The sequence below is a fragment of the Trichomycterus rosablanca genome, chromosome 11, assembly GCF_030014385.1.
Source record: "Trichomycterus rosablanca isolate fTriRos1 chromosome 11, fTriRos1.hap1, whole genome shotgun sequence".
Classification (NCBI taxonomy): domain Eukaryota; kingdom Metazoa; phylum Chordata; class Actinopteri; order Siluriformes; family Trichomycteridae; genus Trichomycterus; species Trichomycterus rosablanca.
In genome coordinates, this window is record NC_085998.1 from 3,956,996 (window position 1) to 3,981,147 (window position 24,152).

Sequence of the window (24,152 nt, forward strand, 5' to 3'; positions counted from 1 at the left end):
TTCCAGGGCAGATTTTGCCAGACACTGCACAAGTCTGTTCCACTCAGGTCACATCAGCTCTGTTCTCTAGAGCACTCGGATCGTTTGGAACATGACTGTGAAGATCTGCATCAGTAATGGGCCAGTATGGGAAGGAAAAAGTCTGAAAATTCATGGCTGTGGTACAACTTCTGCCTCTGAGGTGCCTGCACTAGCAACAGATTATCTGAATGGCTTAGAAAGTCTCTCAGAACTTGATGCAGCTCTCTGTGACCCCACCGCAAGCAGGTACAAAGATGAGGCCCACAGCTACACGCATGTCAGAGGGGGTTCATGATAGTCTCTGCTCTCATCAGCCAGTGCAGTGGGTGGTACTACCGGCAAGAATCCAACAGTAGGGACTTTGAGATGTCTAGGTTGGGAGCAAAATGTTTACACACTAATGTTTACACTAAAGTTACCTGCTCGCTCTCCCTTTTAGTTATGCTGTAATAATTAGGGCTGCCGGAGTCTAAAACTCTCTGTAAAACTGTTTTACTCAACTAGCATTGTACATTATTAACTACATTCTTTGTTGTTTTACTCCAAAGGCGTTCTGATGGAAACCTGTTCACCCGCCGAGGTTAAGGATTAAAGTCGAGACTGCCGTGACAACTATGCTGCTCCTGCCGGATGTGACGGGTCTGGAGTAATTGCACCAAGAATGACAAGAAATCACTACAGACATTATTGAAGACTACACCGAAGAACAACTCTGTTATTATTTATCCATTTATTACCAGTTATAACTTTTAGATCATTTAATTCTGTGTTCGTATGCTCTGTGTAAATCGTGTATTTATTTAAAGTATCCTCCAGGCCACCCAAGAAGGACGGGCCCTGCTGAGTCTGGTTCCTCTCAAGGTTTCTTCCTGTAATTTTCCGGGAGTTTTTCCTTGCCACAGTCGCCCTCGGCTTGCTCAACAGGGGTTTTTTGTATCTGTTGGTCCTGGATTTTGTAAAGTTGCTTTGAGACAATGTCTATTGTAAAAAGCGCTATATAAATAAAGTTGACTTGACTTGACTTGACTAATGCAGAGCAAAAACTACCAGTCTGAGGCAGTTGTAGCCTAGTGGTTAAGGTACTGGACTAGTAATCGAAAGGTGGCGGGTTCAAGCCCCACCACTGACAGGTTGCAATGGTTGAGCAAGGCCCGTAACCCCTCGATTGCTTAGAAAATATGCTGTCACTGCACTGTAAGTGGCTTTGGTGTCTGCTAAATGCCAAAAATGTAAATGTACATTTGTTTATGTAAATTGATTGTGTGCATGTAAACACACCCATGACCACTAAACATGACGACGCTAGCGCTTCATTACATTTCCTTACAGCTTTTCATTACACCCACTCCTCAGCCAGGTTCGTCTAACCTTTAAATTATACAGATTTATTTATTTATTTGCTTTATTTATTATAGCGAATTTTAACGTCATGTTTTACACTTTGTTTTCATTCATGACAGAACAGGTTACTCATTACACAAGGTCCATCAGTTCTAGTTCAATATCAAACACATGAACAATATCAAATTGTCTTTAAGACTTTAAGATGTCTAGGTTGGGAGCAAAATGGGAAGAGGGGGTTCACAAGTGTTATTGTGTATGTAATCACACTCATGCAGAGCAAAAACTACCAGTCTGAGGCAGTTGTAGCCTAGTGGTGAAGGTGCTGGACTAGTAATCAAAAGGTCATTCATGACAGGAACGCTAGTTACTGGTTACACAAGATTCCCTCAGTTCAAGTTTAATGTCACACAGGCATGGACACAGTCATGGACAATTTTGTATCTCCAGTTCACCTCACTTGCACGTCTTTGGACTGTCCGGAGCTCCTGGAAAACCCACACAGACACGGGGAGAACATGCAAACTCCACACAGAAAGGACCCGGACCGCCCCACCTGGGGATCGAACCCAGGACCTTCTTGCGGCTAAGTGGGCAGCACTGTCGCCTCACAGCAAGAAGGTCCTGGGTTCGATCCCCAGGTGTGGAGTTTGCATGTTCTCCCCATGTCCGCGTGGGTTTCCTCCCACAGTCCAAAGACGTGCAAGTGAGGTGAACTGGAGATACAGGATTGTCCAAGACTGTGTTTGATATAACCTGATGTAACCAAAGTGTAAAACATGACGTTAAAATCCTAATAAACAAACAAACAAACATCAAACCAAAATATCGCGATACTTGTCCAGGTATGTGTACCGGTATCGCGGTATAGGGTTTGTGCCTCATCGTCCAGCCCTTGCACAGTCCTTACATCAGTCAGTGTTGAAACTGCGCCATCAACCACCACCAGCTGCATTCATGAACTATAATTAATATTAAAATATGACTTAAATTAAATGTATTGAAGGATATTACGCTGCACTGACACACCCAAACAAAAACACTCAGTGTAAACAAAGCATGTCATATAAAAACTGTCAGCTTTATATGAAACACCAGCGCAGTTCTTCTATAAAGCGTGTATTCTCTAAAATATAAGCACTATATTAACTGTTTTATTACCTGAAGGAGATAATTCAGTGTATCCGCAGTAAGAATAAACAGTATAATGTTCTCTGTCTTTACACAGCCGAGTTACACACCACAATAACATCAACACTACTGCAACCAAAAACAACACTGGCTGGCTGGGAGAGAGAAGCATCATGGGAAATTGAGGCTTACGAAAGACGTTAGTAGTGAAACACAACGCGCATGTAGTGGCAGATTTACTACAACTCCCAGCATGCAACATCAACGTCCGAGTTCGTAACTTTTGTGAAATTACTATTATCTGTAATATATATATATGTATACACTTCATGTAAACTAGACATGTTAATAGTTTGTACAGCTTTTTAGAAGTCAGAAATAAGTCACTTTGCGGTGTACTTTCGAATCTGCATCTAAACTGCAACTACATTACCCACAATCCTTTGTACAGCCAGGTTATCAGACACGAACCATTATTTAAAACAAAACACACAGTGTTTTGTACGTTTTCCCCTTGATTTACACACACAGTATTTTATTGGTATTAATACGAACTCACAACTATTGTGTTGTACTGAATGTATTTATTTATTAATTTATTTATTTATTAAAATGAAAAGTCTTGTTGCTAAGGTGCGTAACTACAACAAGAGTATACCGTTACCATGGAGACGTAACAGCGAGTACCTTTGTGTAAGCTGTACTGGATCCGTTCTGTTGCCTCTGCTCCGCCAGGTTAGTTAACTTTATTATATATATATTATTTATATATTCTTTTTACTTTTAAATGTTTTATTTATGTTGTTTCATGTTGATTAAATTCTGTATACTGTGTGTATACTTTTAGTTTGAAGGTAAACTCTTCTACCACATGTCTAGTATAAGTGTGATGAACACAGACTATATTTATTATTTTATAATTTATTATAAACAATTATTTTATCCTGTTTTGTTGAACTAAAAAACAAACTGACATACTAACATCTCACGAAACAGTATTGTCATTCAGCATTACTAAATTCTTTATCCTGGTCAGGGTCAAGGTTGGTCCAGGACCACTGAGGACTGAGGGCAGGGCAGTACTACAATCCAGACAGGGTGGCAGTTTAATAAAGGGCAACACACTTCATTACAAATATAAACACTTACTTATTAACACTGTCACCTCGCAGCAAGAAGGTCCTGGGTTCGATCCCCAGGTGGGGCGGTCCGGGTCCTTTCTGTGTGGAGTTTGCATGTTCTCCCCGTGTCTGCGTGGGTTTCCTCCGGGTGCTCCGGTTTCCTCCCACAGTGTAATGAGTAACTGCCGTTCCTGTCATGAATGTAACCAAAGTGTAAAACATGCCGTTAAAATCCTAATAAACAAACAAACAGACTCTGGGGAAGCTTAACAATCTTATCAGGAAGGCTGGCTCTGTGCTGGGTTTTGCTCTGGAGCCCCTAGAGCTAGTTGTTGAGCAGAGAATCTTGCACAAGCTGCTCAGTATAATGGACAACACCTCACACCCGTTGCATGACCTGTTGATTAAACAGTAAAGTGCTTTCAGTGGAAGCTGTACCAAATATATGTAAAACAAATTATTCATTTCATTTTCTTTTTTTTCTGGACCGCTGAACCCTACTAATTCAAGATTGTGAATCCACAGCTGCTTGCACAAACACCAATCTGATCAGGACGAGACGGATCACCATTTGCACAGGTGACCGGACCAGCCCAGGATATTGCCTATTGCAGTGACAGCAGAAAGACACCTAGTCCGTCCTATCTCTCTCAGACACAGCCAAATGTGTTTGTGTGGATGCCCGGCAGGGTCGGTAGCTCTGCTGAGACACTCAACACTCCACAGTGCATTAACAGTACACTTAAAAAAAGACTTTGCTGTCTATGATGTAAAGTTGTTGTTGTTCTAGGCTTCCTAACTACTATAAGCAAAAAGTACATTTAATATTTAATTAATATCATACAGGAAACTTTAATAAATTACAGAAATTATCTAAATAATCCAGATGCAGTAGATCGAGTTAAATTTCTTTAATACCCTGTGTTTCTCTGCAGGACTGATCCAAAATGTCCCAAACTGAGCATCATCAGCAGGAATCAGAGCCTCTTGCTCCATGTTTAAACCCTGGTAACCCCGTGTTCTCCTGCACACTGAAATCTTTAGCCATCTCAGAAACCAACCCCCAAAGTCTCCTGTACAGAACCTCATCCAGCGAGTACGGCTCCCGCGCACCGACCTTCGAGTCCTCACCGTGTGCTTATTACCCGGTGTCTCAGGCCTTCTCCGAACATCTGGGAATGTGTGGCATGTCGCGGGACTCCTCGTTCAACACCAGCCTGGACCGCAGCAGGGTGTCCGACCGCCTCTACCTACACAACACCTTCTGATGGGAGCGCAGACGTCTCGATGTTGTGATGACTCTACATGTTCTTCAAGATGCCACCAGCTGCCTTCGACTTTCTGAGTCTTCAAATGTTGATTTAGACAGTGTGACCTGCCATTGTAAGAATTATAGCATCGACGTCTTTTTTTCATTCGATGCAAAATGTCTTGAAACTGCATTTAGAGGTTAATGGGAAATAAACATTTTATTTTTAGTCCCAGTAACGACCGTGATCAGAGCACTGCTGTCACTTATTATTGTGCTTTAATCTGAATAGCGTTCTGTTTGAAACAGCTCGTAATAAAGCTTGTAAAAGCAATTACAGTTGTTTACATACACTTGTAAAAAACATGTGAATCTTGTCTAAAAATAATTCATGCAGCATTTTTTTCTGTGACTGAATCATTAAACATCTTTAACATCTTTACACAAAAGCAAACATACAAACATAAGCACCTCTCAGCCTTTTTTTGTAACGGTGGGCAGTTGTAGCCTAGTGGTTAAGGTACTGGACTAGTAATTGAAAGGTCACTGGTTCAAGACCCACCACTGCAAGGTTGCAACTGTTGGGCCCTTGAGCAAGACCTTTTAATTGTTTAGACAATATAGTGTCATATATAGTGCCGTAAATGTAAATAAGTACAAACAATAATCTGTCTTTTTTATTCTTTTATATCCAAATTTTAATTTTGATACCTGCAACACAAAAAGTTTGGGGCACTCGGGTGCCACAGCGGCAAAACATGCTAGCACACCAGTGCTGACATCTCAAGCTTGCGAGTTCGAATATCAGCTCTGCTGACGGCCAGACGGGCACCTACACGGAAAATGATTGGCTCACCCAAGGGCGGGAGCAATAGAAGCGAAAAAACAAAATGTATAGTTGACTAGGCTTATAAAGGATTAGTCTTTATCAGTGAAGATGGGTCGATGCAAGATTGCAAATATTTGTCTTTTACCAACACCTACATAAAATTGTAAAAGAATAAGTCTATGTAGTATGTAGTCTATGTAGTCCTCATCTCAGAATGACAGAAAAAACACGTGCTTTGGTCAGATTAATCTACGTTTCTGATTGGTTTTGAGAAATAAAAAAGATGAACAGGACCACCCAGAATGTTATCAGTGAAAGGTGCAAAAGCCAACATTTGTCATGCTATGCACTGATGGTCTGTTACTCTAATCTGACCACATTTTTCAGTAACGAGTAATCTAACGCGTTACTATTTCCAATCCAGTAATCAGATTAAAGTTACTTATCCAAGTTACTGTGCGTTACTATTTTTGTCATTTTCCTTAGTGAAAAGAGCCAGGGGGTGGCCAGTGGTTGCCATGGCCACCATAAAGTAATCTTCGGCCACCCCTCTGGCCCCCCCACCACCGCTTTGCTGGCAATTTTTTAGCGGAAGCATTTCTGCACGCAGGAGCAGCGCACCTCAGATGAGTATTTCTTCACCAAAACAGTGCAGTAATACACTCAACATCAATGTCAACCACCAACACCATTACAGAAGTACAGTAGAACTATTTAGTAGTATTCGTGGCGCGCTACGTGTAAAAGCGCCAGCTGGCTCTGCGCATTCCAGTGTTGCCAGATTGGGCGATTATCCGCCAAATTGGGCGGATTTTCTTGGAAAACAATTTAATAGCAGGTAAATAACACTTCTATTTAAAAGAAAATCTTCCGTTTTAAGAAGCTCCAGCATTGTAGAAGGCTATTAAAAGTAAAGTCAATTTTCAATGCTGATTTAGCGTAATAGTGTTGGTCAGTCTGTATCATATTCTTGAAAGAAAATTAAAATGTGTTTTCCATGCATTCACACTGGCATGTTCTGGGATTCAATTGAGTCTCATCAGTACACACAAGTTGGCAGCCAAATGATAAAGTATTGCAAAGGAATATCTTTGAAATATTCCGCATTATATAACTAATAAAGTAACTTGTAATCTAACTTAGTTAATTTTAAAATCAAGTAATCCATAAAGTAACTAAGTTACTTTTTAAAGTAATAATCAGTAATCAGATTACTTTTTCAAGGTAACTATGCCATCACTGATGCTATGCAAATGCATCAGTGAGCATGACATAAGTGACGTCTATGTTTGTGAAGGATTTTTCCCAGGAAATCAACAAGACAATTTCAGCAAGACAATTCCAGGCTTTATTCTGCATGAATGTGGCTCCATAGGCACAGGGTGTGTGTGCTTTGACTGCCCTGCCTGCAGTCCAGATCTGTCTCCTGTCTCCTAAGTTTTACAACAGTTAACAGAAGGGTGTACGATAATCTATGGCTTTCCTCAGTCAGCGTGGGGGTGGTGCATGCAGCAAGGGAATTAAAATAGAAAATTGGAAATGAGTGGATTGAGAGGAAAAACACAAACATGGCAAAAAAAACAAAAACACTAAACTGTAAAACTTTTTTCTCTTCAAAAAACGCCTATAAGCCTAAACCTTCGACCGCAACACATTTTTTCAATGTGCATCAGTCCATTGTAGGTGAGCCTGAGCCCAAAAAGGTTGGTGATACACTATGAAGCAAAAACTGGCCGGTTGGGTGTCTACACACAAACATGACTGGGTATCTGTGAAGAAGGAGGATGACCGAGGCCGTCGTTCTTTCTGGGGTGTGATTCCATGAAAAACGGACCCACTGCGACCCTGATCAGGATAAAGTGGAGGTAAAACAAAGAAACAAAATGAACTCTTTTGTTTATTTTTATATAAAAGTGCGTGATGATAACTGGTTATAAAGGGGTGGAACTGCACTGCAGCGTGTGGTGTAACAGCATGGATTCAGTTCAGCAGGATTCAATAAGCAGATCCAGCTGTGGATGCTAAAACTACCGCGTGTGATACGACAGTCACAAACATCCTCACACAGCTGCTGCGACCCGAGCTCATTTATGCCCTCAGTTGTTCCCTATGAGCTGGGGGTCGTGCCCTGGACGATCTCCCGGATCTTCTGGGCGTCGGCCTGTAGAGCTTGGTTTTGGGGATCAATCTTGAGAGCTGCTTGGTAATCCTGAAGGCCTGTGGGTGAAAGAAAAAGAACTCAGGCTGCCGATCTTCACTCTTCAGGAGTAAAAATATCTCAGTATCAGTTCAGCTCATACTACGAACAGAAGGATTAAAACACTGAGCTTTCTGTCTCAAATATACAACCGGTATTTCTATAATAACAGAATATTCCTATACACACCCCACATGCATTACTGACTGTTTCTTCATGGTCTTGGCTGTGGTGGGTCCGGTGCCCCCCGTATACACGAGGTGAAAGGCAGGAATACCTTGGAAAAATTGGCTTTATTTATACTATAGCTTAATGACCTATTCATTATAATATCTTTAATAAATCTCTAATCATTTAATAATTTCCAATTCCCGAATGTGAATCAGCTGCCGCTCACACAAGAAGAGCTGATGACTGACTCCTGACTCCACCTCCTCACTCGTGCAGGAGCTTGGACCAGTCCCAGAGATCGCATATCACAGCGGTAGAGTAAAGAACCCCTGTCCGACCTTCCCTCCCTTTAACACGGCCAATTGTGTTCTTGTGGATGCTCGGCCTGGACGATGGCTCTGCTGGGATTCAAGCTTGTAAGTTCAAACACTCTGTAGTGTTGTCACCAAAGCGCCCCAACACATGTTATTCTTACACCAATAAATTCGATATGATTCAATAAAAGTATTTTACATGCAAGCAAACCAACATCCATAGTTTCATTTAGTTATATAAACCAAACAAGCACAAAAGTTGTTTTTTAGTAGCTGCCCTATGAATGAGCAGTGTGTGTGTGTGTGAGAGTATAAAATATTACAACACTTATGGCAGGGCCGGCGCTAGGGGGGGGGCTGAGGGGGGCATTGCCCCCCCAAATTGTGTCTTTGCCCCCCCAAGCACAATGCAAGCAAAGGCTATTTTTTAAATTATCTCTGAACCAATCACAAAAATGCATTTTGTTTTACAGTGTGAAGATATTTCCTTGCTTATTCCTGATTGGCTCTTTGAGTCATATAAAAATCGGCAGACTGCCCCAAACAGTTCAGTTCGGCAGTATATGTTCTGTTAGTGTGAGCGAGAGGCAGGTATACTGGTAAACACTTTTTTTTTTACAGAATTAGTATTCTTTTGTTTTCTTTATATTTTAATTTCCCAATAATATAAATATTCTCACTCATTCCTATTTCCACGTTTGAATATTCTCAGTCTGTGTGTAGGTACATTTGTCAGCTTTGACTTAAATTTGTATTAAAGCCTTTCAAGAAATAGAGTTGTTCTATTAGTAATGGCAATTTAATTAAGGGGGCGTATTAAAATGAAATACAATTAGATAATCTTTTTTCTCCATTTACATAATCAACATGTATTTTTTAATCATTGGGTTTTAAGTTTAAGTTCGAAAACATGCATTTTTATTTCTTTACCTCATACATCACTTTAAGCCAGTATCAATAGCTTGGCTGTCATCATTCATGCACAAATCAAGCCTTGAATATATTTCTGGCTTCAAAAACATGACTATCAACATGCCCCCTCATTAGGTTTTACTGCCCCCCCAAGCAAAGCAGTCCAGAACCGGGGCTGACTTATGGCAGGTATCAGGCTTTTTCATCCAAACCAACTTCCAGTTGTGAGCAAATACAATTCAAGCAATTGAGGACTTGTTTAAGGGCCCAATAGTGGAAATTTGGCGAGGGTGGGGTTTGAACCAGTGACCTTCCGATCAACAGTCCGGTACCCTTGGAACTTACATCGGAGCACAACGTCTCGTACTGTACCTTCCACGCAGAGCTCGAGCTGACAGAACGCCGTTCCTCTCCTCACATGGGCCTTCATCCTGGCTGCTGCATTAGCAGAGACGGCTGGTGTGAGCAGCTCCAGAGCCTACAGCGGTCCCAGTTACAGACAGTTAGTGTGCTAATCATCAAAATACTGTGTAGTTTAGATGAATGGAACCTGGCTGGCAGGAGTTGATTCATTTAGTTTACCATGTACTGTACTTCCCTCCAATAATAAAGAAGTGTACAGTAAAACATGTCGGTGAGACGTAAGCTGACCTTGGAACTGTCCTCGATGGCCTTGTGCAGATTTCTCAGCTTCAGATGACACGCTGCTCGATTGGAGAACAAAGCAGGAATCTGTCGATTGAGTTTAATAGCCAGATCGAAGGCGTTAAGCGCCGCCTGGTAGCTTCCCATCCTGAAGAACCGACTGCAGAAAACAGGAAAGGTGGAGAAAATGTTAGTTCTGATTTCAGCCGCCATGAGCTTGTTGGTTTTGTTTGTTTGTTTATTGGGAATTTAACGTCATGTTTTACACTTTGGTTACATTCATGACAGGAACGCTAGTTACTCATTACACACAAGATTCATCAGCTCTCAAGTTAGTTAGTAATGTCACACAGTCATGGACAATTTTGTATCTCCAGAGGAAACCCACACAAACACGGGGAGAACATGCAAACTCTACACAGAAAGGACCCGGACCACCATACCTGGGGATCGAACCCAGGACCTTCTTGCGAGCTTGTTGGACATCTCCAAAGAAACAATGGGTATTGAAACAGGAAAGGGCGTTTCACTAATCTAACATATCGTTTCCTTTATATAACTGATTTTTTACATCTGTTAGCAATTGATGTGGCTTAAACACATGAATCTAATAATTAGAAGGGGCGTCCCAATACTTTTGTCCATATAGTGTATCTAGTGCAGAAGGAGAACTATTTATTTTTTGGGAACATGCGCTGAAAGGTTCAAAATCAGGTTCCCAATCTGGACCGGAACCAGTTCCACATTGGTTGAAAAGGGCACCACCTCAGAGCCTCGTGCAGATTTATTTCATTTAGCGGACGCTTTTATCCAAAGCGACTTACAGTGATGACTGAATACAGTTCATGCAATTGAGTGTTAAGGGCCTAACGCAGGGGCCCAACTTTGGAAACTTGGTGGCGGTGAGGCTTGAACCAGCAACCTTCTGATTACTATCGCAGTACATTAACTACTGAGCTACCACTGCCCTCTGAAGGTAGGCTACAGTTCTGCTACTGAATTCAAATAAGTGTGTGTGTGTGTGTGTGTGTGTGTGTGTGTGTGTGTGTGTGTGTGTGTGAATAAAACATACTCTCCTTTATCCTTGAGCCAGTCTGGGTTCTTCTCCTCTTCCGTTAGATCATCAAACTCAGCCAGATCAGCGTTTGTTGCTCGCCTGGCCTCGGCCTGCTTCCTTAACCACTGCTCACATGAGTAATAATTATTATTACTCATTATCTACTAATATTTCTATTTTATTTATGCATTTTCTCCCGATTTAACGTAGTCAGTTTGTCTTCCGCTGCTGGAGGATCCCTGATTGCTGCTGAGGAGGGTATATTGCGTGCAGCCCTTTTTCACCCATGCGTTCTGCACAGGCGCCTCTCTATCTGCTAGCAGGAACGTGTCTGCTGCAGGCACTGCCAATTATGCCCACTAGATGGCGCCCAGCCGACCGGTGGCAACGCCGAGTTTCAAATCTCGGCGCTGGTGTGCTAGCAGAATATCCCGCTGCGTCACCTGGGCGCCTCTATACTATACTATTACTAATAAACTATTACTACATTATTATTATTGTTACTACAAATACGAGGGATCTTCAATAAGTTTCCACACTTGTATATTTTGGTTATAAGCAGTGAGGATGCAGTGGGACGAGTAAGAATCGCTCGTGTCTGAGAGACCGAGAGACGCTTATAGTCCGGATTTAGCTCCATCTGATTTCCAACTTTTTCTTGGACGCTCAAAGAAGCTTTAAGGGGAAGAAGATTTTCATGTGATGATGATGTGAAAGCAGCGGCGCATCAGTGGCTCCGCGCGCAACCGAATACATTTTTTGTTGACGGCATTAAAAAGTTGGTACGAGGCTGGAAAAATGCAAAAAAAAGTGCAGAAACTTTTTGAAGAACCCTCATATTATGTTTGTTATAATTTTTTTTTTTTTTTTTTTTTTTTTTTATCTATTTTTTCCCACTTGTTTCCTCCAACTTTTATCCCCATTCTAATCGTGTCCAGTTACCCTGATTGCTCCTCTATACTGATTCGACCCTTTTGCCGCTGACTGAGGACGCCACTCAACTGACTTGCTCCCCCTCCGGCACGCAGTCAGTACAGCCGGCATTTTACACCCGCGCGAGCCGAGTTCATACACCGAGAGACACCGCGCACGGAGGGTCACACCCCCCTCGATGTTATTCCTCAGTCCTGTGCAGGCGCCGTCAGTCAACCAGCAGGGGCCGCAGTCGCACCAGTTATGAGGACCTGTGCTCCGACTTCTACCCCTAACCCTGAACAACAGCCAAACGTTGTTCATACTGCCGCCCAACCCGGTCGGAATTAAATATTAAACCCGGTCGATACGATGCATCTAGAAACCCCAACTCTGGTGCGCTAGCGTACTTTACCGCTGCGCCACCTGAGCGGCCTATGTTTGTTATTATTGTTGCTATTTATTATTATTACTACTATTACTAATTTTTTTTTTTTTTGCTGTTGTTATCATTACTATTAATATTATATCGTTATTCTTATCGTTACTATTGTTATTATTATCATTAAGGATTAGTGGAGGATAAGAACTGACCTCTTCCTCCTCAGGTACTTGAGACTCTCTTAGGGCAGTAGGAAAGACACGAGGAGTGAAACTGATCTTAATGCAGCCCGGTGATCTGGGAGGAGGTGGATCCATCTTTTTCGACTTCTTCAGACTGTTTATCTCATCTGAAATCAATCAAATTAGATTACCTTAAAACAAATCACATTTCACAACAAAACAAACTAGTTAAGTAGGGAAAAATTTTTACACCAGAGGCTCTTCCTAACACAACCCTATTATTTATCCGGGCTTGGGACCTGCACTAAGGGTGCACTGGTATGCGTCCTCTCAATAGCTAGATTCATGTAACACCACGCACCATTTAAACCCCCAGAACTCACCAGCTCACCCTGAAACATCTGTAATATCATAAACACAGATCAGCCATAACATTAAAACCACCTCCTTGTTTCTACACTCACTGTCCATTTTATCAGCTCCACTTACCATATAGAAGCACTTTGTAGTTCTACAATTACTGACTGTAGTCCATCTGTTTCTCTGCATGCTTTGTTACCCCCTTTCACCCTGTTCTTCAATGATCAGGACCCCCACAGGACCACCACAGAGCAGGTATTATTTAGGTGGTGGATCATTCTCAGCACTGCAGTGACACTGACATGGTGCTGGTGTGTTAGTGTGTGTTGTGCTGGTATGAGTGGATCAGACACAGCAGCGCTGCTGGAGTTTTTAAACACCTCACTGTCCCTGCTGGACTGAGAATAGTCCACCAACCAAATATATCCAGCCAACAGCGCCCCGTAGGCAGCGTCCTGTGACCACTGATGAAGGTCTAGAAGATGATCGACTCAAACAGCAGCAATAGATGAGCGATCGTCTCTGACTTTACATCTACAAGGTGGAGCAGCTAGGTAGGAGTGTGTAATAGAGTGGACAGTGAGTGGACACAGTGTCTGATCCACTCAAACCAGCACAACACACACTAACACACCACCACCATGTCAGTGTCACTGCAGTGCTGAGAATGATCCACCACCTAAATAATACCTGCTCTGTGGTGGTCCTGTGGGGGTCCTGACCATTGAAGGACAGCATGAAAAGCAGGTTAAAAAGGCATGTAGAGAAACAGATGGACTACAGTCAGTAATTGTAGAACTACAAAGTGCTTCTATATGGTAAGTGGAGCTGATAAAATGGACAGCGAGGTGGTTTTAATGTTATGGCTGATCGGTGTATAATTGTACCTGTGGTTCTGCTGGGGTCACGTCCAGCCCTGGTTGTAGATGCTTTCTCTGAATTTCTTTCCTGGTGACTTTGTTTACGATCCTGAACAGCAGCTTCCTGTAGCCTTCGTCTGACCTCCTCTTCCTCAGCCTGTTTCCTCGGCTTCTCCTTCCAGGCCTCCAGCTCCGCTATGGCTTTTGCACACTCTTCATCCTTCATCTTCTGAATATTCGCACGTTTCTCTTCCTCCAGCTGCGTGTGCAGGAAAAGTCAAAAGTTTACTTACAAAAAGGTTCTTTCTGCTCACTGCTGACTGAGTGGTTGGAAAATTATTTTTTATTAATAAATAAAACAGCAAAAAAGCGAATTAGTGCTCAATGAGGCGCCTACATGCCCTCTAAGGTAGTTCACTGTAGTACCTGCTGAGCATCAGTGCAGTGCTTGATGAGATTATTTAAACCCTTCTAACCTTCATCATGGTCTCCAGAGTATATTTTCTCTCCTGCTGGATCCTCACTGATTTAGCTTCAGCCTTCTCCACCTCTTTCTCCTGGATTTTCAGGATGGCTTCTTCTCGAATCGCTCTCTGCTTGTCTTTCTCTGGAACAGAAATAAAACACACAGATTCAGGTTCAGTGCATGATGTGAGAGTTCAGATGTGTTAGAAAAAAATGACTATTCAGTACCAATATTAACACTGAGCTGATCCCACAGGGCTTCCTTCTTCTTCGGCAGTGTGAACACAGCAACTCCATTTCCGATCTTTGCCACACTTTTGTTCTCGTCTATTGGCTCAGAAAAGAAGGCCTCAAACAAGAACGGTGGAAAACTGACCTACAAAAAGAGATCAAGTGTGTCTCAAATGCCATACAGCCATAAAGTCGTGTGTAGTACAGGGTATGTAAATAATAGTTTCATATTTTAATTAGGGCTGTCGAAGTTAACGCGATAATAACGCATTAACGCGACCTCAATTTAACGCGATTAAAAAAATTAGTGCCATTAACGCAAATTCTAGTTCATGTTGACACTTGACTGGTAGAACCAACGTTTTAATGTCGGACTTGCCACCGTTTTTCATTTGCAGTTTGTTAACATAATGTAACCGATCGTGGTAGTGATGCACTTGCATAATAAAGAAATAAATACACGCTATATTCACAAGTTGTCGGGAGCAGAACACTTTATTACACTTAATTAACTTCTTCTTCTGTACCGAATACCGGAAAGCTGAGTCAAGCACGTTAGTTCATGCACTATGGAAGCCCCAAAGGGTCAAAACACACTCACTTCGTGTAGAAACGTCCATCAAACCATCGTCACGATACAACCACAGACAAGTCTGTTACAATAACTACGCCTTATCCCACCTAACGCACCGCTGATCTACAATGTTTGCTGATGGAGAAATTCTAACCTACAATCTGACATTTACTGCCTAGTATGTGAGTGAATAAAACTCCCTTACAGTTTTCTCTTGTCCCAGCAGTTTTTAACATCAGTACATTTAGCATAAAATGTGTTCACCATTTTAATTGTAACATTTCACTTAAAAATCCTTGTTTTCTATAACATTTACACAGATTTTTTTTTTATGCGATTAATCGCGATTAACTATATGAAATTCTGAGATTAATCGCGATTAAAAATTTTAATCGTTTGACAGCCCTAATTTTAATACATTAAAATATGACTGACTGGATCGAACAATAAAGAACTCCTCCAGGCCACCCAAGAAGGATGTGTTCCTGCTGAATCTGGTTCCTCTCGAGAGTTTTTTTTAAGGGAGTTTTTCCTTGCCACTGGCTTGCTCAATAGGTGTTTTTGGTCTGTTGGTCCTGGATTCTGTAAAGTTGACTTGAGACAATGTTCATTGTAAAAAGCGCTACATAAATAAGTCTGACTTGACTTGACTTACACATAACTTATTCTGTACAATACCTGCACATCTGTACACTATAGAATTATTCTAATTCTAAACTGAAACGTTATATGCCGGAATAATACTTAAAACAATCACATGTGCATATCAGAATACGTTTTTCTACCTCACCCATCATTTACTCCGTACCGTGTACTGACCAACACTTGTCTCTAGTCTTGTCTTCCTTATTTACTCTTTAGATTATGAATGTCTTTTTGTATTTATTGTACTGTTGTCTATCTGCACTGTGTACTGTATTGTCTTGCATTTTTTGTTCTATGTTGCACCCTGGTCCTGGAGGAACGTTGTTTCGTTTCAATATGTACTTGTATATAGCTGAAATGACAATAAAGCTCCTCTTGACCTCTTAAAGTTCCCAGTATGAACAACTTAGTCGCAATTTAATATTTTGTTTATTTACTCACACAGATCTGTGATATTTACAGCCTGTGAATGTATTTTAAAAATGTAAAAATGAGGTAATACATTTACCGTAAACTAAATTAGTGGCTAAAAGAATCACAGTAACACAGAGCTCAAAGCTCATGCACATTTAACACTGGTTTCTTGGCTACCACCACACAGACTGAGATTTCTACAGATTTGCTAAACCTTTTTAAAATATTATGTGTGGTAGGTGGTAAAAAAACAACAAATTTATTCACAATCTGATTGAGGCATGTTCTTTTTGAATTGACTGACCATTCTATCACAAAGTTTGGCACAAGTGATAAGCCACGACCCATCATTGCTTGCAAAGACTGAGCGTTTGATGGATCCTCTTTATATACCCATGATTCCCAAACTGATAATATTTTATCAACTTTTTATCAGTTATATCACCCTGTCCCAGCTTTAATTCACAAAAGAACAATTAATTTGGTCAGACAAAACATGACTTATTTTTTTGTTTATTAGAATTTTAACGTCATGTTTTATACACTTTGGTTACATACCTGACAGGGCGGCACGGTGGCTAAGTGGGTAGCACTGTCGCCTCACAGCAAGAAGGTCCTGGGTATTCTGTGTGGAGTTTGCATGTTCTCCCCCTGTCCACATGGGTTTCCTCAGGGTGCTCCGGTTTCCTCCCACAGTCCAAAAACGTTCAAGTGAAGTGAATTGGAGATACTACATTGTCCATGACTGTGTTTGACATTAACCTTGTGAACTGATGAATAGTGACAACCGTTCCTGTCATGAATGTAACCAAAAGTGTAAAACATGACGTTTAAATCCTAATAAACAAACATTACTGACAGGACAGGACAGGAACGGTAGTTACTCACTACACAAGATTCATCAGTTCAAGTTTTAATATCAAACACAGTCATGGACAATTTATTGTCTCCAGTTCACCTCACTTGCACGTCTTTGTAATGTAGGAGGTAACCGGAGCTCCCGGAGGAAACCCACACAGACACGGGAGAACATGCAAACTCCACACAGAAAGGACCCGGTTAGTTTATATAAACTTATTAACTTCATATCACATGTTTACCCTGCAATGATTTACCCTGTTAATAAAATGCATATACATTTAATGTGTTCTTTTGATTTTCTGACCTTAAAAGAGGTCACAGTAGACTTTATTCATGTCTTTAAGGCTACAGCAGAAAATATGATGGAATATATTATAAATATTATATAATTATTCTTCCACACTCTTCATGTGGTTCTGTCATGAGTACCTATATCATCCATCTAAAGAGTACAAACCTTAATAAGCATTGTTCTTTTTTTAATATGCATATTCTCTAAAAGTAGGTTAGATGAGCTTTTTATTTTAATGTTTTAATTAGTTTAAACGATATTACATGGATTTTTTAATACAAATAAAGCTGTTTATACAATTGACTGTGAACGTTGTGAAACAAGTATTAATCTAGTGTGTAAATATCTGCTTATATAAAAATTTTCATATTCATTTGAATAAAATGTAAGAATTTTGCTTCCTTACATCTATTTTTATTTCCTCACTGTTATATAAATATAATATAAACACAAATCCTGCCTCACACAGATCAGCACATTCAAACTAAACAAATAAATACATTTATAGAGTGCAAATTGTTTGGGATTCAGTTAAATCTTCAGGGAACATTATAAAAATGTTATCTGTTACTTATACATAATTAGCATTGCTAGTGTAATTAGCCGATAGCTAGCTCGTCAGCTGTGAATCGGTGTCACCTTACCTTCAGATATTCATCAGTACAAATCACATCCACTTTGTTTGATTTAATTCCCTTTAAAGGCACACTGATATACACGAGGCTTTCAGTCTGGGTCCAGGAATGATCTTTAATCAGAAGCGGCATTTTAAACTTAAGGAGAAACTTTAGCTAAGCTACTTTAGCTTCGGTTCACTGGAGTTGTGACGGCGTCCCTGTTGCCATGGTAACAGCCAGGCACGTTCGACCCATCTGTAACCCACCCATGTAAATACACAATAAAAAAAATAAACGAATCGTTTATTTTATACAATTATTATTATATTAAATAACATGTATAATAATAATAATAATATTGATAATACTGCAATTATAATAACAAACAATAAAAACAATAATTTAGGGCCTAGTGCCCAGTGGTTAAGATACTGGGCTAGTAATCAGAAGGTCGCTGGTTCTAGCCCCACCACTGCCAGGTTGCTGCTGTTGGGCCCTTGAGCAAGGCCCTTAACCCTCAATTGCTGTATACTGTAACTGTAATGTAAGTCGCTTCGGATAAAGGCGTCTGCTAATTGCCATAAATATATATATACTGTATATATAAATATATACAGTGTATCACAAAAGTGAGTACACCCCTCACATTTCTGCAGATATTTAAGTATATCTTTTCATGGGACAACACTGACAAAATGACACTTTGACACAATGAAAAGTAGTCTGTGTGCAGCTTATATAACAGTGTAAATTTATTCTTCCCTCAAAATAACTCAATATACAGCCATTAATGTCTAAACCACCGGCAACAAAAGTGAGTACACCCCTAAGAGACTACACCCCTAAATGTCCAAATTGAGCACTGCTTCTCATTTTCCCTCCAAAATGTCATGTGATTTGTTAGTGTTACTAGGTCTCAGGTGTGCATAGGGAGCAGGTGTGTTCAATTTAGTAGTACAGCTCTCACACTCTCTCATACTGGTCACTGAAAGTTCCAACATGGGACCTCATGGCAAAGAACTCTCTGAGGATCTTAAAAGACGAATTGTTGCGCTACATGAAGATGGCCAAGGCTACAAGAAGATTGCCAACACCCTGAAACTGAGCTACAGCACAGTGGCCAAGATCATCCAGCGTTTTAAAAGAGCAGGGTCCACTCAGAACAGACCTCGCGTTGGTCGTCCAAAGAAGCTGAGTGCACGTGCTCAGCGTCACATCCAACTGCTGTCTTTGAAAGATAGGCGCAGGAGTGCTGTCAGCATTGCTGCAGAGATTGAAAAGGTGGGGGGTCAGCCTGTCAGTGCTCAGACCATACGCCGCACACTACATCAAATTGGTCTGCATGGCTGTCACCCCAGAAGGAAGCCTCTTCTGAAGTCTCTACACAAGAAAGCCCGCAAACAGTTTGCTGAAGACATGTCAACAAAGGACATGGATTACTGGAACCATGTCCTATGGTCTGATGAGACCAAGATTAATTTGTTTGGTTCAGATGGTCTCAAGCATGTGTGGCAGCAATCAGGTGAGGAGTACAAAGATAAGTGTGTCATGCCTACAGTCAAGCCTGGTGGTGGGAATGCCATGGTCTGGGGCTGCATGAGTGCAGCAGGTGTTGAGGAGTTACATTTCATTGAGGGACACATGAACTGCAATAAGTACTGTGAAATACTGAAGCAGAGCATGATCCCCTCCCTCCGGAAACTGGGTCGCAGGGCAGTGTTCCAGCATGATAATGACCCCAAACACACCTCTAAGATGACCACTGCTTTATTGAAGAGGCTGAGGGTAAAGGTGATGGACTGGCCAAGCATGTCTCCAGACCTAAACCCAATAGAACATCTTTGGGGCATCCTCAAGCGGAAGGTGGAGGAGCGCAAAGTCTCGAATATCCGCTAGCTCCGTGATGTCGTCATGGAGGAGTGGAAAAGCATTCCAGTGGCAACCTGTGAAGCTCTGGTAAACTCCATGCCCAGGAGAGTTAAGGCAGTTCTGGGAAATAATGGTGGCCACACAAAATATTGACACTTGAGGAACTTTCACTAAGGGGTGTACTCACTTTTGTTGCCGGTGGTTTAGACATTAATGGCTGTATATTGAGTTATTTTGAGGGAAGAATAAATTTACACTGTTATATAAGCTGCACACAGACTACTTTTCATTGTGTCAAAGTGTCATTTTGTCAGTGTTGTCCCATGAAAAGATAAACTTAAATATCTGCAGAAATGTGAGGGGTGTACTCACTTTTGTGATACACTGTATATACTGTATATATATATATATATATATATATATATACACACATATATATATATATATATATATACACACACACACACACACATATATATATATATATATATATATTTACATTTTTATATATGATATATATGATAATTTATATATACACAGTACATACATATAGATAGATAGATATGATGATAATAATAGAAGCAGTAGTGTATCTATACTTATAAACATTATATACATTGTGTAATATAAATTGTTTTATATATATATATATATATATATATATATATATATATATATATATATATATATACATATATATATACACACACACACAAGAATATGTACATCAGCTATAAAAAATACACCATAATATAAATATCAGATATAGGTATGAATATAAAATATAATATGTATTTTTTTAATATGTATTTTATGTAAAATATGTATTTTATTTTTATAAAATACAAATACACTGCCTGGCCAAAAAAAAAGGTCACCACCTGGATTTAACTAAGCAAATAGGCAAGAGCCTCCCATTGGATAATTACTGCATGGGTGATTAAGTTTCAGCTGGCAACAAGTTATTTAACCCTAACTGATGCAGTGAGTAGCTCTTCCCTGATGGCACGGGCATATTCCAAGATGACAATGCCAGGATTCATCGGGCTCAGATTGTGAAAGAGAGCTTCAGGGAGCATGAGACATCATTTTCACACATGGATTGGCCACCACAGAGTCCAGACCTGAACCCCATTGAGAATCTTTGGGATGTGCTGGAGAAGACGTTGTGCAGTGGTCCAAATCTCCCATCATCAATACAAGATCTTGGGGGAAAATTAATGCAACTCTGGACAGAAATAAATGTTGTGACATTGCAGAAGCTTGTGGAAACGATGCCACAGCAAATACGTGCTGTAATCAAAGTTAAAGGCGCTCCAACCAAATATTAGAGTGTGTAACCTTTTTTTTTGGCCAGGCAGTGTATTTATGTATGTAGCCATGGGTAAAGCTTTGTGCGATTCTCAGCTCTGGCATGCTGTCACTGTTGGGCTCTTGAGCAAGGCCCCTAACCAGGGGTGCTGTACAATCGCTGACCCCAGCTTCCAAGAAAACAAGCTGGGATATGCAAAGAAAGAATTTTGTTGTACTGTACACGTGTATATGTATATGTGTGTATATGTATATATGACAAATGAAGGCATGTTATATATACATATCTCACACACACATACTTACACATGCATACACGCACACTTGACAAATGTAAAATTAAAGCATGCATTGATGTGTTAGTGTGGGTGCTGTAAAATAGAAAGAAGAAAAAGAACAGGGTGGCCGAGCACCGATTTGGGACAGAGGTCTTGGCTTGGGCAGTAAAGTTAAGGTAAGTAAGGTTAAAAGAAAAAAATCCTCAGTGTGGTGGGAGTAAAAAGTTTAAGTTTAGGTAAAAAACTTCAGTCCAGTTACTTAATTACAAGATCATAAAATCTTACTTTTATTCTAATGATAAAAATACTGTACACCGTCACATTCACACAATAAACATCATGTTTGTAATAAAACTACACGAGTATAGAATAATTAATATATTTATTTATCATCAATAAATTCTGGGGCAAGAAATGCCAAATTCAAAACAGTTACAAATCACTGATCACGATAAACTGATCACACGACTCGAGTCTCCTGTGCAATTCATAAAAATCATTCAGACGCTGTCCTCAAGTAACAAAGCCTCCCTGTTCAAAGCTTCAAAAACAAAGAAAAACCAAAATAAAGCAATTTAATAATCAAATCAGATTTAAGAGCGTTTTAGTGCACACAATCAGATCTGGTTAGCATCTGTCGGAGGAGAAATTCCACTAAATATCAAGAAAACACTCCAACATTGTTCATCCTGACCTTTATCCATCACCTCTCCAGAACAGAACATAAACCGAAGGTGCACTGATCAATATAAAGAGCATCTCTGTTATCATCACAATTATAAAAACACAGTGAACATGATGTACAGCATAGTTAAAACAATGTGAACTAGGCAAGCGGATCTTTAGAATGAAACACAGCCCAGAGTCACATCTTCTGTTTGTTTGTAATGGCTAATAAACAAAAACATGGCAGACTCTCTTGCTAAATAGCTTTAATCTGATCGTAGTGCGTATCCTGTTCACCTTGTGACTGTTGGAGTACATTATATGTACCTTAAAAGAATGAAAATAGAAATCTGAAAATAGAAATCATGACAAACTCGTATCAGCCGGGCATCTACACAGACGTGACGCTCTATCCTAAGGGGGGGGGGGGCGAAGCCCTGTGGAAAATGTACTCCCTGTTAAGGGCATTCCTGCCCTGCTCCCAGTGCTTCACAGTGAAACCGGACCTGCTGAGACCCTGACCAGGATAAAGCGGGTTGTGAAAATGGAATGGACACTCATTTCAATAACACATGCTATTAAAACAGTGACCTCTATGTGATCTTTTCAGGTAGAACAACAGCCACGCTTCTGAGAAGGCTCCTCACAAGACTTTGAAGTACGTCGTCTGTGGGGATTTGTGCCCGTTCAGTCAAAAGAGCTGATTTGTATGGCTGGGCGCTGATGTTCGATGTTCCGGTTCATTTCAGAACTGCTGAGTGGGGCTGAGCTCAGGGCTCTGTGTAGTACACATAAAGCTTGCATTGCTGAAACAGGAAAGGAGCTTCCCTAAACTATTGCTTTAAATTTGGAATCGTTTCCTTTATATACTTGATTTATTACACCTGTTAGCAACTGTTGTGGCTGAAACACATGAAGGCGTAGCTCTTATACATGACACCGATCCATCATACGCTCACACGTTCACTTTCACACCTTAATCCACCTACTGGCATGTTACTCACGTCGCAGCACGCCACCTACCCTACCGGATGTGCCCCAGTAAAGCCACTGTACCTTTAAACAATGAAGACTTCTATCTAAGTAAAGTATGATCAGCATTTTCTGCAGACGCATTAGAACATTCCAGATCTACAAACACTGGAGTATTGCAGCGCTGCTTTCACATCATCATCACATGAAAATCTTCTTCCCCTTAGAGCTTCTTGGAAATCAGATGGAGCTAAATCCGGACTATAAGCGTCTCTCAGTCTCTCAGACACGACCGATTACTCTTCCTCCCACCCTCACCGCTTCTAACCAAAATATACAAGTGCGGAAACTTTTTGAAGATCCCTCGTATTTGTAGTAATAATAATAATGTAGTAATAGTTTATTAGTAGGGCGGCACGGTGGCTTAGTGGGTAGCACTGTCGCCTCACAGCAAGAAGGTCCTGGGTTCGATCCCCAGGTGGGCCGGTCCGGGTCCTTTCTGTGTGGAGATTGCATGTTCTCCGGGTGCTCCGGTTTCCTCCCACAGTTCAAAAAGATGCCACCAGGCTAATTGGAAACACTGAATTGTCCTATAGGCACCTAGCCGCTAGATGCACAAACCAGTGCACTGTAGTGCCGGTCCCAAGCCCGGATAAATAAGGAGGGTCGCGTCAGGAAGGGCATCCTGCGTAAAAACTGTGCCAAATCTGTGCAGAGTGCATAGGTGAAAAAGGGTTCCGCTAAGGGCTGCAAGCGGGTCGGAGGAGGCGTGAGGAGCAATATACCCACCTCGACTGCAATCAGGGATCCACCAGCAGCGGAAGACAGATTGGGAGATCCCTAATACAAACATTCACCGAGACGTGATTACATTCAACAATAAATTCATCATCATTCAGAAAATCCACACCAGTGATACTCACTCACATTAAGAAAATAGACTATGGAGTACAAAAATATTGTCTATACACTTAGTACCAAGAGATTTAACCCTGCGTTTGTACGTGGTGTACAAACGTTTCTTTATTTAGCATTAATCTGATATTGTGAAGTGATGCGAGTGACGATGGGCGAGGAGCTGATTTGCTGTAGATTAATACTGATCATTCTGCACTGATGCTACGTCACCATATCCGAAACCCTATGACAAGAGCCCCAAGTTACGAACTGGAAGCCTGAGGGTTCAAAGTTTGTTTCCGCCAAACTCCCAATGCGCTGTAGAATGCGCCTTACCCTGCACTGGAACACCAGCTTTCAGACAAGTTGGATTACG

General features: G+C 40.9%; 3 protein-coding genes across 4 annotated transcripts in view; 1 reads left to right on the top strand and 2 right to left on the bottom strand.

The window, feature by feature from the left end:
* The window catches only part of ccpg1 (cell cycle progression 1), a 24,212-nt gene extending 21,600 nt beyond the window's left edge, over positions 1-2,612 (bottom strand). For both annotated transcript variants that reach the window (XM_063004858.1, XM_063004859.1), the window contains exon 1: positions 2,524-2,612. The gene's annotated coding sequence lies outside the window, so the exon portion shown is untranslated. The remainder of the gene's footprint in view (positions 1-2,523) is intronic.
* Positions 2,613-4,124: 1,512 nt separating this feature from the next.
* LOC134323144 (piercer of microtubule wall 2 protein) lies at positions 4,125-5,102 on the top strand. The gene is made up of 2 exons (XM_063004572.1): positions 4,125-4,304; positions 4,550-5,102. Exon 2 carries the CDS (start codon positions 4,562-4,564, stop codon positions 4,880-4,882), a length of 321 nt encoding a protein of 106 aa, XP_062860642.1. The 5' UTR covers positions 4,125-4,304; positions 4,550-4,561; the 3' UTR covers positions 4,883-5,102.
* A 1,915-nt stretch (positions 5,103-7,017) lies between these two features.
* dnaaf4 (dynein axonemal assembly factor 4) lies at positions 7,018-17,990 on the bottom strand. Its single transcript, XM_063005009.1, has 9 exons — positions 17,811-17,990; positions 14,378-14,525; positions 14,161-14,291; positions 13,712-13,943; positions 12,495-12,631; positions 11,004-11,113; positions 9,938-10,091; positions 9,659-9,764; positions 7,018-7,909 (listed from the first exon to the last, which is right to left on the bottom strand). The coding sequence occupies exons 1-9, from the start codon at positions 17,931-17,933 to the stop codon at positions 7,800-7,802; spliced, it is 1,251 nt and encodes a 416-aa protein (XP_062861079.1). The 5' UTR covers positions 17,934-17,990; the 3' UTR covers positions 7,018-7,799.
* Between the last annotated feature and the right edge of the window lie 6,162 nt (positions 17,991-24,152).

Coding starts and splice junctions, on each gene's coding strand:
- LOC134323144 (XM_063004572.1), top strand. CDS start 4,562: ATGTCCCAAACTGAGCATCATCAGCAGGAATCAGAGCCTCTTGCTCCA.
- dnaaf4 (XM_063005009.1), bottom strand. CDS start 17,933: ATGCCGCTTCTGATTAAAGATCATTCCTGGACCCAGACTGAAAGCCTC. Junction 11,114..12,494: donor AAGTACCTGAGGAGGAAGAG/GTCAGTTCTTAT, acceptor TCATGTGAGCAG/TGGTTAAGGAAGCAGGCCGA. Junction 7,910..9,658: donor GCTCGAGCTCTGCGTGGAAG/GTACAGTACGAG, acceptor TTTCACCCACAG/GCCTTCAGGATTACCAAGCA.